Source organism: Chlorocebus sabaeus, chromosome 20 (assembly GCF_047675955.1).
Source record: "Chlorocebus sabaeus isolate Y175 chromosome 20, mChlSab1.0.hap1, whole genome shotgun sequence".
Lineage (NCBI taxonomy): Eukaryota > Metazoa > Chordata > Mammalia > Primates > Cercopithecidae > Chlorocebus > Chlorocebus sabaeus.
In genome coordinates this window covers 90,798,003-90,816,479 of record NC_132923.1, presented here as the reverse complement: position 1 = coordinate 90,816,479, position 18,477 = coordinate 90,798,003, and the positions used below count along the sequence as shown (strand labels likewise).

The 18,477-nt window shown below is 40.6% G+C and overlaps 1 protein-coding gene across 4 annotated transcripts in view; it reads right to left on the bottom strand.

The window, feature by feature from the left end:
* PIK3R3 (phosphoinositide-3-kinase regulatory subunit 3) overlaps nt 1–18,477 on the bottom strand; it is a 97,271-nt gene that overhangs the window by 13,033 nt on the left and 65,761 nt on the right. For all 4 annotated transcript variants that reach the window (XM_037999099.2, XM_007978925.3, XM_073007351.1 and 1 more), the window contains 4 exons: nt 15,012–15,192; nt 14,151–14,276; nt 9,202–9,344; nt 3,101–3,277 (listed from right to left, as the gene is read on the bottom strand). In XM_037999099.2, coding sequence (XP_037855027.1) covers nt 3,101–3,277; nt 9,202–9,344; nt 14,151–14,276; nt 15,012–15,192 — 627 coding nt within the window. The remainder of the gene's footprint in view (nt 1–3,100; nt 3,278–9,201; nt 9,345–14,150; nt 14,277–15,011; nt 15,193–18,477) is intronic.

Below are 18,477 nucleotides of genomic sequence, written 5' to 3'. Positions count from 1 at the left end.
ATCATAGATAGGTTTTACCTATTCTTGAGCTTCCAATAAATGGAATTATATCATATATTTTTTTTCTATATTTAAGCAATGAAATTCTGTATTTAAACACTCAAGAATATCCTACTAGCAGTACACCAAGATCTCAGCAGACAATCACATAAAATCCTTGTGGGCTATGCAGTGACCAGTCAGGGAAATGACCACATCCAAAGAGGGCTTAAAGAACTGATGACAATCTTGAGCTAGGTATCACAGAATCCCAATCTATTCCTTTAAAACAGGACCAGAGAGAGATCATACTCAGCATCATGCAGCAACGCTAATATGAGACACATATTTTACTACAGTCTCCTTCAGTACTGACAACATAAATTCCAGTATTAGAATATATTGAGTCCACCAAGCCCAGAGACAGTTCTCTGTTAGAAACATCAAAGCATGGACTACGGGACACTAAACTGTTCTCCTGGAAGCAGCCCTTCCAAAAGAGGTAATGACTGTCTGTGTCTCCCTACACTTGAGTTGTCCTTACTTGTAGGTCATGAATTTGTCATCCATGATGTTATCTAAACTCTTTTATATTTGTTGTTGTTGTTGTGTTGTGTTGTTTTTTGTGGTTTTTTGGTGTGTATGGTTTTTTGTTGCTGTTGTCTTTTTGTTGTTGTTGTTTTATTTCTTTCTTCTGTATTTAGTTTATACAACCCATTAAAGAAACTTCCAAGGTCTGGTTTGTCACATGCTATAGTCTGAATGTTAGTATCTTCCCAAAATTCACAGGTGGAAAATCTAACCCTCAAGGTGATGGTATTTGGAGGTGAGGACTTTGGGAGGTGATTAGGTCATAAAGGCAGAGCCCTCAGGAATGGGATTAGTGCCCTTATAAAAGAGGCCTGATAGAGACCCCTAGCTCCTTCTACCAGGACATAGGTAGAAGGCACCATCTATGAACCAGAAAGCAGATCCTCACCCCTCACCAGACACCAAATCTGCCAGTGCCTTGAGTTTGGACTTCCTAGTCTCTAGAAGAGAAATTCATGGTGTTTACAAGCTACCCAATTTATGGTATTTTGTTATAGCAGCCTAAACAGACTAAGACATTACACTTATTCATGCCCCTTGGGATGGTATATTCCTTGTATTTCTTATTGCTTTTCAGGGCAAAGAAGGACTTCCATTCATGATTTTGGTGTATAGCATAGCCTTCTTGGGCCTTTCTTCAGCTTCATGATGTGACCAGAACCACATGAGCATTCCAAGAGCAGACACACCCTTCTTACAGATGAGAGCACCTCCTTGCCTTCTTTACAAAGCTCTTCGGTATGCTATATACACTCAGCTTGACTTTTGGCCACAATAGCAAATTAAAATGATCTCTTGAGAGGGCTGTTATTAAAAACTACTCAGCATGGTGTAGTTGTAATTGTTTATCCCAAAAAAATGTCACCTTAGGCCAGGAACAGTGGCTCATGCTTGTAATCCCAGTACTTTAGGAGGCCAAGGTGGGTAGATCACCTAAGGTCTGGAGCTTGAGACCAGCTTGGTCAACATGGTGAAACCCCGTCTCTACTAAAAATACAAAAATTAGCTGGGCATGGTGGTGCATGCCTGTATACCCAGCTACTCGGAAGACTGAGGTAGGAGAATCACTTGAACCCAGGAGGTGGAGGTTGCAGTGAGCTGAGATCATGCGATTGCACTCCAGCCTAGGTGACACAGTGAGACTCCGTCTCAGAAAAAAGAAAAATCATCTTAAATCTTCCTCTACTGAAACTCTTCTGCCACAGTTCCAATCTCTGGGTATATATTTCATCTTCTCCCTCTTTCTCACACAAAGAACCCAGGGTTTCTATGGAAAACCCAGATTCAGAGGTCTCTGCTCTGTTTTCTCCTGCCGGTAGTTTGAATTGAGTGGTGTTACATGCATCAAGGCCACCCATAAATGTATTTCAGAACAGCCTATTTGTTACCTAGAACTAAGCCCAATATCCAGTATGTTCCTTTCTCATGCATTCTGTCCTATGAAGCAGTTACTTAAGTTTCTAAAAATATAATTCATACATTTTATTCTGATACTATCTTTCCATTTATATGTGGATATTATCTCTATTATGCCTATATTTAGCTAAATTATATAGTTTTCCCTAATCTTAAAGAATTAGGTTTCACTACTCAAATTACCTCAAGTGCCTTCTATAGACACATTTCTGTTATTTAAATAAAGAACGTCATTTTGTTTTTGTTGTTGTTGTTTTTGAGACTCACTCTTGTCCAGGCTGGAGTGCAGTGGCACGATCTTGGCTCACTGCAACCTCTGCCTCCCAGGTTCAAGCGATTCTCCTGCCTCAGCCTCCCAAGTAGCTGGGACTACAGGCACCCACTACTACGCCCAGCTAATTTTTTGTATTTTTAGTACAGACGGGGTTTCATCATCTTTTTTTTTTTTTTTTGAGATGGAGTCTCACTCTGTCACCCAGGCTGGAGTACAGCGGCGTGATCTCGGCTCACTGCAACCTCTGCCTCCAGGGTTCAAGTGATTCTCCTGCCTCAGCCTCCTGAGTAGCTGGGATTACAGGCATGTGCCACCACACCCAGCAAATTTTTGTATTTTTAGTAGAAACGGAGTTTCACTATGTTGGCCAGGCTGGTGTCTTGAACTCATGACCTCAGATGATCTGCCTACCTTGGCCTCCCAAAGTGCTGGGGTTACAGGCGTAAGCCACTGTGCCCAGCCTAGAACCTATTTCCCCTCAGAGGAAATAGAAATTCCCCACTCAGTTCCACTGTGTAAACAAAGATTCTGATTTTTATGTTTTAAGCAAACATTAATCTGTTCTTCTTAAGGTATAGCATTTTACTCATGCCACAGCCAGCCTCTGAGATTTCCAAGGCATTTCTATGAATCAAGAATCCTACATTCTGGTTTGCTCCACATATTAACTTCAGATTAACTCTGGTACCCCCTACAACTACCAAGGCCATTTTCCTAAATTCTTACCATCTTACTGGCCAATTCTCAATTACAAATCTCTTCTCCCACCTCTGACATCTCTAGTGCTGGTAGTAACATGGCACTAGTGTCTCCCTCCCCATACACTCCCAGACTACTTACACAAGGTGTTGATCTCGGATCTTTCGCAGCTGGATCAGGTCAGGTTTGATACTATTCATTTTTTTATCTATTTCTCGGTTGTCCAAAGCTTGTTTCTTCAAATCCTGCTCTAGACGCATTTTGCTATCATGAATCTCTCCCAGACGTGATTTCAATTTATCATAATTCATCATAATTCTGTAAAAATATGTGACATGTTAAGGCTAAAATAGAAATCAAGCAGACAGATCCTACTGAGTGAGCATGGTCCTAATATCCTTTTTTTTTTTTTTTTTTTTTTTTTCCTTGAGATTGAGTCTTGCTCTGTCACCCCAGGCTGGAGTGTAGTGGCATGATCTCAGCTCACTGCAACCTCTGCCTTCCGGGTTCAAGCAACTATCCTGCTTCAGCCTCCCCAGTAGCTGGGATTACAGGCACGTGTTACCACACCCAGCTAATTTTTGTATTTTTAGCAGAGACAGGGTTTTGTCATGTTGACCAGGCTGGTCTCAAACTCCTAACCTCAGGTGATCTGCCTGTCTCAGCCTCCCAAAGTACTGGGATTACAGGTGTGAGCCATTGCACCCAGTGAGGTTCTAATATCTTATGCGGGGTGAAGATTTGTTTTTGCCTGGCCCATATCCATTCCCGTTTCTGGTATTAGCACCCTGATGTTCCCTGGAGGTAAGGATTCATTCCCCCATCTCAGATCCAGGGATGTAAACACACATGGCCCAGACTGGCCAATAAGAATATTCCACTCTATCCCATCCCTACCCTCAGACCACAGTGACTGGTTCAGGAATAGGAGTAAGACTCAAACTGATCCAATGAGAGTCAATTCTAGAACATTTGCTAGAACTGTATTGTTAAAATAAATTATCTCTTTCCACAAGAATTGCTAAATTATGAATATGCAGTTCTCATCCCAGCAGCTATACTGTCACTTCACTGGCAAAGCCTGCCTGAGAATAAAATCAACCCAGAGAAAAACTGAGCTAAAATACAATGTGAGAGAGAATCTCAATAACCTTGTTTGGGCCCTGAATCCAGCAATGACTGAACAAGTAAAGCTATACGTTTGATATTCAAGAGGTAGCACAACACAACAGTTAAGAACTATGGTTTTGCAACCTACGTCTGAATCTCTGCTGTCACTTGTTGTGGGGCCATGGGCAAATTATTTAACGTCTCAGTGCCTTCATTTCCTCATCTGTTTAAAATGGTGATATAGTTTGGCTGTGCCCTCACCCAAATCTCATCTTGAATTGTACTCCCATAATTCCCACAGGTTGTAGGAAGGACCCGGGAAGAGAAAATTGAATCATGGGGGCGGTTCCCCCATACTGTTCTCATGGTAGTGAACAGGTCTCAAAAGATCTGATGGTTTTATCAGGGGTTTCTGCTTTTGCATCTTCCTCATTCTCTCTTTGCCTGCTGTCATCCATGTAAGACAGGACTTGTCCCTCCTTGCCTTCCACCATGACTGTAAGGCTTCCCCAGCCACGTGGAACTGTCAGCCTAATTAAGCCTCTTCCTTTTGTAAATTGCCCAGTCTTGGGTATGTCCTTATCAGCAGCATGAAAATGGACTAATTTAGTAAATTAGTACTAGCAGAGTGAGGCATTGCTGAAAAGATACCTGAAAATGTGGAAGCAACCTTAAAACCGGGTAACAGGCAGAAGTTGGAACAGTTTGAAGGGCTCAGAAGACGACAGGAAAATGTGGGAAAGTCTGGAACTTCCTAGAGATTTGTCGCATGGCTTTGCCCAAAATGCTGATAGTCATATGGACAATAAGGTCCAGGCTGAGGTGGTCTGAGATGGAGATGAGGAACTTGTTGCGAACTGGAGCAAAGGTGACTCTTGTTATATTTTAGCAAAGAGACTGATGGCATTTTGCCCCTGCCCTAGAGATTTGTGGAATGTTGAACTTGAGGGAGATGATTTAGGGTATCTGGCAGAAGAAATTTCTAAGCAGCAAAGCATTCAAGAGGTTACTTGGGTGCTCTTAAAAGCATTCAGTTTTAAAAGGGAAATAGAGCATAAAAGTTTGAAAAATTTGCAGCCTGACAATGCAATAGAAAATAAAATTCCATTTTCTGAGGAAAAATTCAAGCCAGCTGAAGAAATTTGCATAAGTAACAAGAAGCCAAATGTTAATCCTCAAGAAAATGGGGAAAATGTCTCCAGGCCATGTCAGAAGTCTTTAAGGCAGCCCCTCCCATCAAGGCCCGGAGGCCTAGAGGAAAAAGGAGTTTCGTTGGCTAGGCCCAGGGTCCCTGAGCTGTGTGCAGCCTAGAGACTTGATGCCTGGCATCCTAACCACTCCAGCCATGGCTGAAAGGGGCCAACATAGGGCTCAGGCCATGGCTTCAGATGGTACAAGCTCCAAGCCTTGGCAGCTTCCATGTGGTGTTGAGCCTGCAGGTGCACAGAAGTCAAGAATTGGGAACCTCCGCCTAGATTTCAGATGTATGGAAACACCTGGATGCCCAGGCAGAAGTTTGCTGCAGGGGCAGAGCCCTCATGGAGAACCTCTGCTAGGGCAGTGTGAAAGGGAAATGCGGGGTCAAAGCCCCCACAGAGAGTTCCTACTGGGGCACCGCCTAGTGGCATTGTGAGAAAAGGGCCACTGTCCTCCAGATCCCAGAATGGTAGATCCATTGACACCTTACACTGTGTGCCTGGAAAAGTCACAGACACTCAAGGCCACCCTGTGAAAGCAGCCAGGAGGGAGGCTGTACCCTGCAAAGCCACAGGGGCGGAGCTACCCAAGACTATGGGAACCCATCTCTTGCATCAGCATGTCCTGGATGTGAGACATGGAGTCAAAGGAGACCATTTTGGAGCTTTAAGATTTGACTGCCCTGCTGGATTTCAGACTTGCATGGACCCTGTAGCCCCTTTGTTCTGGCCAATTTCTTCCATTTGGAACAGCTGTATTTACCCAATGTCTGTACCCCCATTGTATCTAGGAAATAACTAGCTTGCTTTTGATTTTACAGGCTCATAGGACTTGCCTTGTCTCAGATGAGACTTTGGACTGTGGACTTTGGAGTTAATGCTGAAATGAGTTAAGACTTTGGGGACTGTTAGGAATGCATAATTGGTTTTGAAATGTAAAGATACAAGATTTGGGAGGGGCCGGGGCAGAATAATGTGGTTTGGCTGTGTCCCCACCCAAATCTCCTCTTGAATTGTACTCCCATAATTCCCACATGTTGTGGGAGGGACCAGGGTGAAACAACTGAATCATGGAGGTGGTTTCCCCCATACTGTTCTCATGGTAGTGAATAAGTTTCACGAGATCTGATGGTTTTATCAGGGATTTCTGCTTTTGCATCTTCCTCATTCTCTTTGCCTGCTGCCATCCACGTAAGATGTGACTTGCTCTTCCTTCCCTTCCACCGTGATTGTGAGTGAGGCTTCCCTAGCCACCTGGAACTGTAAGTCCAATTAAACCTCTTCCTTTTGTAAACTGCCCCAGTCTCAGGTATGTCTTTACCAGCAGCATGAAAATGGACTAATACAAATGGGTACCTACAACAGTACTTACTTCACCGGGATTTTCTGTTAATTAAATGTGACAATACATGTAAAGGAAAGAACATTTCCTGACATTATCTTGGTAAGCACTCAACAGATGATGGCTATAAGCTTTTCCAACACACAAAGTTTTGCTATGCTCTGAACCCTTATGGTAACAACTGTCTACATTATTCCCTTGTCACTCAATATGTGGCTTTATATTACTATTAAAACTTCACAGACTGGACACACACCTGTAATCCCAGCACTTTGGGAAGCTGAGGGCAGAGGATTGCTTGAACCCAGGAGTTCAAACCCCATCTCTACAAAAAGATTTTTAAAAATTAGCCAGTGCAGTGGCGCTTGCCTGTAGTCCTAGCAACTCGGGAGGCTGAGGCAAGTGGATCCCTTGAGCCCAGGAGGTTGAGGCTGCAGTGAACCATGATCATGCTACTTCATTCCAGCCTGGGCAACAGAGCAAGACCCTACCTCAAAAAATAAAAAAATAAAATAGGCTGGGCACAGTGGCTCATGCCTGTAATTGCAGCACTTTGGGAGGCCAAGGTGGGTGGATCACCTGAGATTAGGAGCTCAGGACCAGCCTGGCCAACTTGATGAAACCGTATCTCTACCAAAAATACAAAAATCAGCCAGGTGTGGTGGCATGCACCTATAAACCCAGCTACTTGGGAGGCTAGGGCAGCAGAATCACTTGAACCCAGGAGGCAGAGGGTGCAGTGAGCCGAGATCGCACCACTGCACTCCAGTCTGGGTGACACAGCAAGACTCTGTCTCAAAAAAATAAATAAATAAAATGAAACAAAACATTATCATGCTACTTTATTTCCCTCTGCAACAAAACTACAAATCCTTTTCTGTTTCTTCATCGTTAATAATAATTATCATTAGGCCGGGCGCAGTGGCTCAAGCCTGTAATCCCAGCACTTTGGGAGGCCAAGGCGGGTGGATCACCTGAGGTCAGCAGTTCAAGGCCAGTCTGGTCAATCTGGTGAAACCCCGTCTCTACTAAAAAATACAAAAGAGTAGCCAGGCATGGTGGTGGGTGCCTGTAAAATCCCAGTGACTCAGGAGGCTGAGGCACAAGAATCACTTGAACCCAGGAGACGGAGGTTGCAGTGAGCCGAGATGGCACCACTGCACTCCAGCCTGGGCAACACAGAGAGACTCCATCTCAAATAAATAAATAATTATCATTTACTGAAAGCCCATCATGTACCAAAATCTATATTACTTAATTCTCTAGCATTCCAACAAGATATTATTCAGTTTATGGAAGAGAAAACAGACTGAGAAAAGTTAAGTAATTCACCTAAGGTTATACAGCTAACAAAACGGCCAATTCAGAATTCAAGCCCATAGTTTTAATCATTTAAGCTACACTGCCTCACAGCACTTAGCTCTAAACTCATGCCATTAAGCTACACTGCCTCACAGCACTTAGCTCTAAACTCATGCACACAGAAATACACTAATACTGTGGTCCTAATATGAGAAATAATTTTGCTTTTCCATTGCATATTAATTACTTATATTTATTATCTATTTTAGCACTCCTCAACCCACTACAATCTAGCTTAGTCTTCCAATACTCCACTAAATTTGCTTTGACAGGCTTTCAATATCCTTTTAGTTATCAAATCCATTACTTCTCCTGCCACTCATTCTTTCTGTGTAATTTCATTCTTAGCATCTACCATCAGCTACACACCTATGCCTTCCAAATCCTTTCTATACCAAGTTCTAAATCCAAATAATCAGCTGCCTGCTCCCCAGTGAGCTCCATTTGTGTTCTCATAGGAACCTCGAACTCACTGGTTCCAACCCTAGACTCTCCTCATGTACTTTTTATTTGGGTGCAAAACACCATCTTCCAGTCTCTCACACCAGAAATCTAGGAATAATCTTTGACTTCTCCCACACCTACCATATCTGGTCAGGCATAAAGTCCTTAGCATTCCCATGACCTCCCACTTCTTTTCTGCTACTTCTCTAGTCCAGGCCCTCATTATCGTTTAACCTGATGACCACAACCGCTGCAGTCATGTGCAAGTCAGGCTGGTGTTCCTGCCTAGTCTTGTTCTACTACAATTTATTCAGACTGCTGCCAAAGTTGATTTCATTTCAAAAAAATATTCAATGAGCACCCATTATGTACTCCCATACATACGTAGGTACTAGGGCTACCAGGGAAAATAAGCCACCAATGCCTACTCTCGACGAGTTTACAGTTGAGTGGGCATGGCATTCAGTAAATGTTACACTAGGGATCAGGACCAGACACTGTAGGGACCCAAAATACAGCCCCTAAATTGGTCTCCGGAATCAGGGAACAATTTCTAGAAAAGATGGTATCTAACCTGAAGTCCTAATGGATAAGCAGGAGTTAATTTGGGAGAATGAAGAAAGAGCAGAGGAGAGAGGAAGTTCAACTTGGTGCCATTAGTGGAAAGAGCAAGTGGTTCCAATAGTAGGGCTGTGCAGTTTGAGGGGCAAAAGCAAACAAGACAGAAATTATTGGGGAAGAAAAGAAATCCTGTCTCACTGATGCCCTTGGAGGTACTAAGTACTTACCGTTCAATCTCCTTTTCATTCCCCTCTCTGCGAAATCGCTCAATATACTCTTTGCTATGTTGTTCTTGTGTGTGACACTGCTCTTCAAATATTTTAATTGTTTCATTAAAAGCTTCTATTGCAGTCCTCTTCATCTGTATTTCCTACAAGAGAGACAAAGAAAAAACACAGGCTTCATTCTTTATTATTTTCTTCTAACCGTGGTCTTAAATTTTATAATTCTAGTTATTAATGTAATCCCATATAACACCTAGTCTTTCAAAAGTCTTTCCCCTTGTTTAGGAGGACTAAAACAAGAGCTTTTATTCAACCCCTACTCTATTACCTATATGTAAAATACATCATTTAAACTATAAAATAGGCCAGGCGTGGTGGCTTACACCTGTGATCCCAGCACTTTGGGAAGCTGAGGCAGGCAGATCACTTGAGGTCAGGAGTTCAAGACACCCTGGCCAACATGGCAAAACCCTGTCTCTACTAAAAGTACAAAAATTAGCCAGGCGTGGTGGCGGGTGCCTGTAATCCCAGCTACTCAGGAGGCCGAGGCAGGAGAATCGCTTGAACCCAGGAGGCAGAGGTTGCAGTGAGCCAAGATCATGCCACTGCACTCCAACCCGGGTGACAGAACAAGATTCCATTTAAAAAATAAAAAATTTAAAAAATTTTAAAAACTATAAATAAATGAAAAAGAACCATTATGTGAAATATATCGCTAAGAACCACAGAAAGGTCTCTGAGCTGCCAAGAGAGATTAACCCTGAACACCTTGAAGACAAGGACCAAATTCTGATTTTGCACCTATTACAGTGCTATTCCCCAAAAGGTGCTGAAAGAGTGAATGGATAGAGCTAAAGAGTCCATGCACCAAAGCACAAAGACTTACTCCCAGAAGAGTCTTATGAAGTCTATTTATTCTTACTCTCATTTCTCAAGTATGTGCTTAGTTTTCCAAACAGATTCATCAGTAGATTAATCCGATTACAAGAAAATGAAAAGGGGAAAAATAGCTGCTAAAGTCCAATGCACTTAAGAATAATAAGATGATCATGCCTGTAATCCCAGCACTTTGGGAGGCTAAGGTGGGCGGATCACGAGGTCAGGAGTTCGAGACCAGCCTGACCAACATGGTGAAACCCCGTCTCTACTAAAAATACAAAAATTAGCCAGGCATGGTGGCACACGCCTGTAATCCCAGCTACTCAGGAGGCTGAGGCAAGAGAATCGTTTGAACCCGGGAGGCAGCAGTTGCAGTGAGCCAAGATTGTGTCACTGCATTCCAGCCTGGGCGACAGAGCAAGACTTTGTCTCAAAACAAAAACAAAAACAAAAAAACAAAAAAACATCCAAATCACGATTCCCTGAAAATCTTCAGAAGGTTAAATTTTGTTCAGTTTGTTTTTTAGAAAAGCAATAAATATGCCTAAGGGTCTAGAAAAACTGCTATCCTGAATGTTTATAATTCTAGAAGTTTTGATGCTTACGGGATAATTCCTACATTATCTAGCACTTATTAGGCTGGGGTGGGTTTTGGTTTTGCTGGTGGGTGGGTGGGTGGGTTAGTGTTTTTAAAACTGTTGCCTAAGCTGGACTTGAAATCCTGGGCTTAAGGGATCACTCCACCTCAGCTTCCCAACTAGTTGAGACTTTAGGAGGGCACCACACACCCAGTTTAAGCATTTGTCATTTTCAACAATTGATTATTGAGAATCCACTACACAGAAATTACCATCTGGTGATAGAGATTCGTGAAACATGAAGCCTGCCCTCTAAGACTCAGAATATACGGGTGGAATAGATTTCTGAACTCTAATAAGGTTTGGTTTCATGTCATGGAAGAGGCAAGCAAGTGATATTAACTAATTATTTATTGCTTTACAGAGACTTCACAGAGGAGGTGACACTTAAGCTAGGTCTTAAAGAACTGAGATAGAGGAAGAAAATGCAGCACTGCACAAAGGAGGCATGGTATAATGTATACATAAAATAACAAGGCATGTTCAAGGATTAGTAATTGCCCAGTAGGGCTAGAACATTAGAGGATTAGCAGATGAGGGAGGCTGGAACCTTGTGATAGTCCATACAGTTGAGATTACATCATATGTATCTTAATATTAAAAACTAACTAGAATGCCCATATGCCAAATATCTTGGTACTAATTCTACAACTCTTAAATTATAGTGGATAGCCTTAGCTCCCTTGCAAGGTTAGAAATTACCTATAAAGTTCTGGCCCTGGATCTTCAAAGAAAACACTAACAATTTAGATTTTATTAACACTGGTATATATATCGGTAAGTAGAACAGCAAAGGGAAAAGTATTTGACATCACTACTAAGTCAGCACCTCCCCCATAAACAATGCCATTATACCACTACACCTGCCACCAAAACTATAAACCTACCTGTTCACCTCTTCTCTCCCTTCCCCTCCCTTTATTTACACGTGCTCTAGGTCTCAGCTCCCTTTCCTTTCTGGGTCCTTCACTCTATCGTATCAGCTAGCCCCTTTTACATTATTAACTCTCCCAGTCTAATGATTCCTTCTTAGCAGCATATAAGCAAGCTCTGGTAACAACACTTTGAAAAAAAAGCACTCTTATTCCAAAATTCTCTTCAAATCACAGATAAGCTTCTTAAAGAGTTGTTTATGGCTTTGTTTGTGGCTGGGCATGGTGGCTCATGCCTGTAATCCCAGCACTGTGGGAGGCTGAGTCAGGTCGATCACTTGAGGTCAGGGGTTCAAGACCAACCAGCCTGACCAACATGGCAAAACCCCATTTCTACTTAAAAAATAAGTAAGTAAAATAAAAAATAAAAATAAAAAAAGAGCTGGCCAGGCACAGTGGCTCATGCCTGTAATCCCAGCACTTTGGGAGGCTGAGATGAGCAAATCACCTGAGGTCAGAAGTTTGATACCAGCCTGGTCAACATGGTGAAAACCTGTCTCTACTAAAAATACAAAAATTTGCCAGGCATGGTGGCGGACACCTGTAATCACAGCTATTCGGGAGGCTGAGGCAGGAGAATTGCTTGAACCCGGGAGGCAGAGGTTGCAGTGAGCTGAGATGGTGCCACTTCACTCCAGCCTGGGGGACAGGGCAAGATTCTGTCTCATAAAAACATCAATAATAAAATAAAATCTAGGTCAATAAATGTCAAAAGAATATAACTTTAATGAATATATTTACTAACAACAAAATTAATTTAAATTAGAAATAAATAATATATTTGAAAGTCCCAAATATTTAGAAATTAAAAACACAAGGGGAGAAAGAAGAAATCACAAAAAAAGAGAAAATATTAAAAACTGAATAATAGGGAAAACAGAGTATGACAAAATTTGTGAGATGCATATATGCAGTGCTTAGAGGAAAATGTATTGCTTTAACTGCTTATTTTAGAAAAGAAAGTTTTTTGGTTTTTTTTTTTTGAGACGGAGTCTCGCTCTGTCACCCAGGCTGGAGTGCAGTGGCCGAATCTCAGCTTGCTGCAATCTCCGCCTCTCGGGTTCACGCTATTCTCCTGCCTCAGCCTCCCGAGTAGCTGGGACTACAGGCGCCCGGCATCGCGCCCGGCACCACACCCGGCTAATTTTTTGTATTTTTTAGTAGAGACAGGGTTTCACCATGTTAGCCAGGATGGTCTCGATCTCCTGACCTCGTGATCTGCCTGTCTCGGCCTCCCAAAGTGCTGGGATTACAGGCTTGAGCCACCGCGCCCGGCCAGAAAAGAAAGTTTTTAAATGAATGAACAAAATTTCCACCTTAAGAAGTAGGAAAAGAGAAAATTAAACTGAAAAAAAGCAGAAAAAAATTAAAAAGAGCAGAAATTCATGAAATAGAAAGTAAACACTAAAAAAATCCATTATTGTTATCTACTAGAAAGAGCCCAGGGTAAGCTACTGTTGCACTAAGAATTCACTAGGAATTAAGTAGAATCAACATGGACTAATGCTTCTATAAATCATTTGATATTCAAAGTAATAACTTGTGTTCCAAGAGAATGTACATGAGAAATACAGTTAAATATATTTTCCTAAGCCACTTCCTACCCAAATATTATAAAAAGTAAACTTCTCTGAAGATACCCAGCTTCATTAAAATTCCAAACACTTTTGACAAACTATGTGACAACTTAGGGCAAATTAAACCAAGTCTAGCTAAAAAAGAATCAAAGTAGTCAGGCATAAGAAGTCCAAGGAAAGAAACTAGATTATTCTATAGAATTTTGCTCTACATCATAAATATGAAAAGTAAGTATTACTGGTTATTAAAGTTAATGATCTAAAAACTGTGTAGTTAAGTCTACTAGTAAGCCCACAATTTCCATCCATCAGCTCCTTCTTCCTCAGTAAATCCCCACGTTAGTTGAGCACACCTGACCAAATAAAAACTAGATTTCTCAGCCTCCCCTACAGCTAGCTGTGACCTGTAGCTAGGTATGACCATGCGACTTAGTTCTAGCCAGTGGGATAAAAGTGAAAGCAGAGTGTGCTCCTTCTAGGAAGTTGTCTTAAAGATAGAGAACTTTCCTTTCTCCTTCCTATTCTTCCTTCCTGTTTACTAGAATATGGTTGTGACCGCCAATATTAGAGTAAGCCCTCTTCCACAGATAGCCAAGCATCAAGACAGAAAATGCCTGTAAGTTCTGAGGACAGTGGAGTTACCCTAACACCCCTGTAGTTCCTATATACACATGAAAGAAAACTAAATTTCTATCTAAAGCCTTTGTTATTTTTTTTGTCACTTGTGACCAGTTAATATTAACTGATACAAATTATATCCTTAACCAATTAAGAAGGGAGGAGAATTTATATCATCCAAGTTTCAAAAAGGCTGTTTAAGCCTTTAAGACATTAAAACAGCTAAAGATCATCAAGCGAATGACAGAAAATTTGAAGTAACTAAAACATTGCACACATACTAGTCAAAACAACATAAATATACCAACCTGGGATGTTCTCGTATATTCTTCATAGAGCCTATCATACTCTTTACTCTTCTCTTGATACTGAGAGTGGTATTCTTGCAGTTTTTTACCTACTGCATCAATATTATCTTCTTTTACCAACTGATCCTATACAGGTAAAGAAAAAAATAAAGAATGTTAACAATTCTGACATGTGACTTTTTCCATATCTATTTTTTAAAGGAAAATATCACCTCAACCATCTATTATTTTTAAACTGTATTTCAACTGTACAAGTTTAAGTCACTATATTAATATCAAGCACACAAATGTACCAAATCCTTTGATAATATTAAGATCAGCCTTTATATCACATCAAAATGATTAATACTTTAAAAATTAAGAAATGAAGTGGGAAACATAAACATAAGTATTTTTATATAAAGGTAACAAGTACATGCAATAAGATATTATAGAAGGGGTAGCCACAAAATAAGTTCCAAAAATATCTAAAATCTTAAGTAGGCACTAGGCACAATGACTCATGCCTATAATCCCAACACTTTCAGTGGCCAAAGTGAGAAGACTGCTTGAGCCCAGGAGTTCAAGACTAGCCTGGGCAACATGGCAAGACCCTGAAGTTGTGGTATGCACCTGTGATCCCAGCTACTGGGGAGGCTGAGGCAGGAGGACCACTTGAGCCCAGAAGGTCAAGACTGCAGTGAGCCATATTCATGCCACTGCACTCCAGCCTGGGCAAGAGAGACTCTGTCTTAAAGTAAATAAATAAATAAATAATAAAATGGCTAGTTTTTTTAAACTAGTAACACTGGTAAAAAAAATCAAATAAGGTTGTTAAATAATGACTTGCTTAATAGCTAGCAAGGACTTCCATAATCTTACCTGTTGGTATCTGGACACTGGGTACATCAGCTTCACATCAAGCTTGGGATTGTACTGAGCAAGAGATTCATGGTGATAGTGGTTAATGAGCTCCACCACGGAATTAAATGTCAGAGGATCAGAAAAGCCATATTTACCATCTCGGTGATAGATCTTTATTAACTTATTATTGCCTCCCTTCCTGTGAACAACAAGACAACAACTGTGGATTTTTTTCCCCCAAACTCAACTGAACTACTGTTTTCATATGGAGATGTGAAAGCTTGGTATCACATAATAAACAAGTTTTACCATGTTAATGTGGCTGGAAGGAGTGAAAAGACATGTCATTGTGTATGTGAACATATATATATATATATATATATATATATATATATATATAAAATTACTTTTGCATTGTTTTGTCCATAAAATACCTTGGTTATTAAAGGTCAACATATCTACACAGAATTCAGTATGAACAAATGTAGCAAAAAAAAATCACTTAAGAAAAATAAAACAGAAATAAATTCTATTTTTGTTTATATTCTGAATGAATTTTCAAATTTAAATTATATCAATATTTTTAATCAGGAAGAACGGAAAAAATCTCCTAAGGACCCAAAGATATGTGGTTGTATGTCTCTGTGGGGGGAGCAGAAGCCATCTTTATATGAAAGGAATGATAAATATTTGTCACACAATCACCAACACACTCAAGGTTTTGTTGTTAATGCACAAACATAATTGAGCTCCTTAATCTATGATTTATAGCTGCATAATTAATCTAGAACCTTATATTATTTTGTCTTTTACACTTGCTTATAATTCTCAGAAATGACTGTTTAGGCCATCACAACATGTAAATGATTCAAGTCATTCAACCGTTTTACAAAGTATAGCTTTTGAAGAGCTATGTATATTAGATGAATGTAATTTCATGCTTGGACAGTTCAGGCCACCTTTGTTTACTAAGTCATATCTAAATGGTCCCTTAAAAGATAATTTATAACTAAAGTTTAAAATAGCAATGTTTTGCAAGTCCCATAAGGCATAATCTAAAAGCACAGCAGGCTGATTCATAGCAAAATGCTGTACCATTCCCATTCAGCTCTTCTTACAGCAGCATGCAGATTTATGCCCCTATCTCTCTTTATGCCATGCCATTTTTATAATAAATGAGGCACTGGGATTTGTAAAAGGTCGAACGCAATAAGATTGACCCTATAAGTTGATTTAAACAATGTTTAGGTCAGTTTTTAGATGGATGATAAATTATTTCTATTAAATGTACATGAGATGGACCATCTAATCATATACAGTTACTACAAATGTGTACACTCACACACACAATAACTGCAAGCTGGCCTCTCTGTTAAAGTTAAAAGGCATTCATTCATTTAAAATGATGTGCTGAATATCTATGTGCCAGGAATTACATAACGCGCTACAGATACATGATAAACAAGTCAGATACAGTCCATGCTCTCGTGGAGCTTCCAGTTTAACAGCACAAGGAACATATCTCTGTCTTTCAGTTTATTAAGGAAGATAACAAATTTCTCAAGATAGAACACAAAAATAAACAACTAAATATACCAAATGGTAATAAGTCTATTGGGAAAAAAAAAACAAAGCAGAGTAAAGGGAAAGGAGTTCTTGTGGTGGAGGATTGTTTGTATTGCTCAAGGAAAATCTCTGTGTTCAGCTGATATTTGAACAGAGTTCTAAGTGAAGTGAGGGAGCTAGTACAGCAGACATGCACGGGAAGTGTCCTAGAAAGAGGTGCGGTAAGGGCGTGCTTGGCATGTTCAAGGAACAGCAAGGAGGCCAGTGATGCTGGGCCTGAACGAGCAAGAGGGAGAGTAATAGGAGACTAGGTAAGAGATGTAAAAGGAGCTTAGATTATGTAATAACAGTCTGTAGATTACTGTAAGGGCTTGAGCTTTTACTGAGTGAGATGGGAGGCACAAAAGGGCTTTCAGTAGAATCGTGTAATCTATCTTGCAGTTTAAAAGGCTCACTCTAGCTGCTGGGTTGAGAAAAGACTGTTCAAAGGGGGCAGCGGTATAAGTGGAAATATCACTTGTGAAACTTTTATAATAATCTAGGCAAGGCATGATGGTGTCTTGGATGAGGGTAGCAGCAGTACAGGTTATGAGAAATAGTGAGATTCTTAATATATTTTGAAGACAGAGCTGACAGGATTTGCTGATGGCTTGGATACGGATACGACAGAGAGACAAGATAAAGACGATTTCAAGGTTTATATCATAAGCAATCAGAAGAATGGAATTGTCATTTATTGACATAAAGAAAGCTATTTAAAAAGAATGGGTTTAGACCAGGCACAGTGGCTCACACCTGTAATCTCAGCACTTTGGGAGGCCAAGGCGGGCAGATCACTTGAGGTCAAGAGTTCGAGACCAGCCTGACCAACACAGTGAAACCCCGTCTCTACTAAAACACAAAAATTAGCCTGGCGTGGTAGAGGGCACCTGGAATCCCAGCTATTCAGGAGCCTGAGGCAGAAGAATCACTTGAACCCAGGAGGCAGAGGTTGCAGTGAGCTGAGATCACGCCACTGCACTCCAGCCAACGTTACAGAGTAAGACGTCATCTCAACAAAAAAAAAAAAAAAAAAGAAAGAATATGTTTAAAGGTGGAAAAAGTTTGGTTTTAGACACTTTAAGTTTGAGATGCCTACTAAACATTCAAAAGCAGATGATCCAGCAGCCTACCTAAAGAATCTAAAGTTCAGGAGAAAGGTCTGGGCTAAAGACAGAAATTCAGGAGTTGCCAGCCGATAGATGTTATTTGAAGGTGAGTATAGCTGGACAGAAGGAGACGTCCAAGGACTAAGAACTGGGGTATGCCAATGTTTAGTGGTCAGAGACATGGAAGGAAGAACCAGCAAAGGAAACCAAAAGGGAGCAATTAATGAAGTAAGAGGAGAACTAAGAGTGTGATATCCTAAAAACCAACACGTACAAAAGCATTTCAACAAAGAGAAAATTATCAACCAAGTCCAATGATAATTAGGTTTGGCAAAGCAGGTATCACTAAATGAACTGACTAAATGGTTTCAGTGAAATGGTAAGGATAGAACCCTGACTGGAATGGATTCAAGAAAATGAAAGAAGATAAAGAAGACATGCCCATAGGCAAGTGTCTCAAGGAATACTGCTGTAAATAAGGGCAGAGAAATAGAGAAGTAGCTAGAAAGAGATATAGGGTCAATTATTTACTATTCTTAAATGGGAGATAATAGAGTATATTTATATGCTGATGGGGAAGACTCAATAGAGAGACAAAAATTGTTGATCCAAAAAAGAGGACAAGATAGTTCCTAGAGTGATGTCCTTGAGTAGATTAGAGGGATGGGATGGGATCCAGTCCACAAACAGAGAAGCAGACCCTGGACAAGGAAACGAACACTCAACCACTAGAACAGAAAAGTGGCAGACTATTCACATTAATGTGTAAA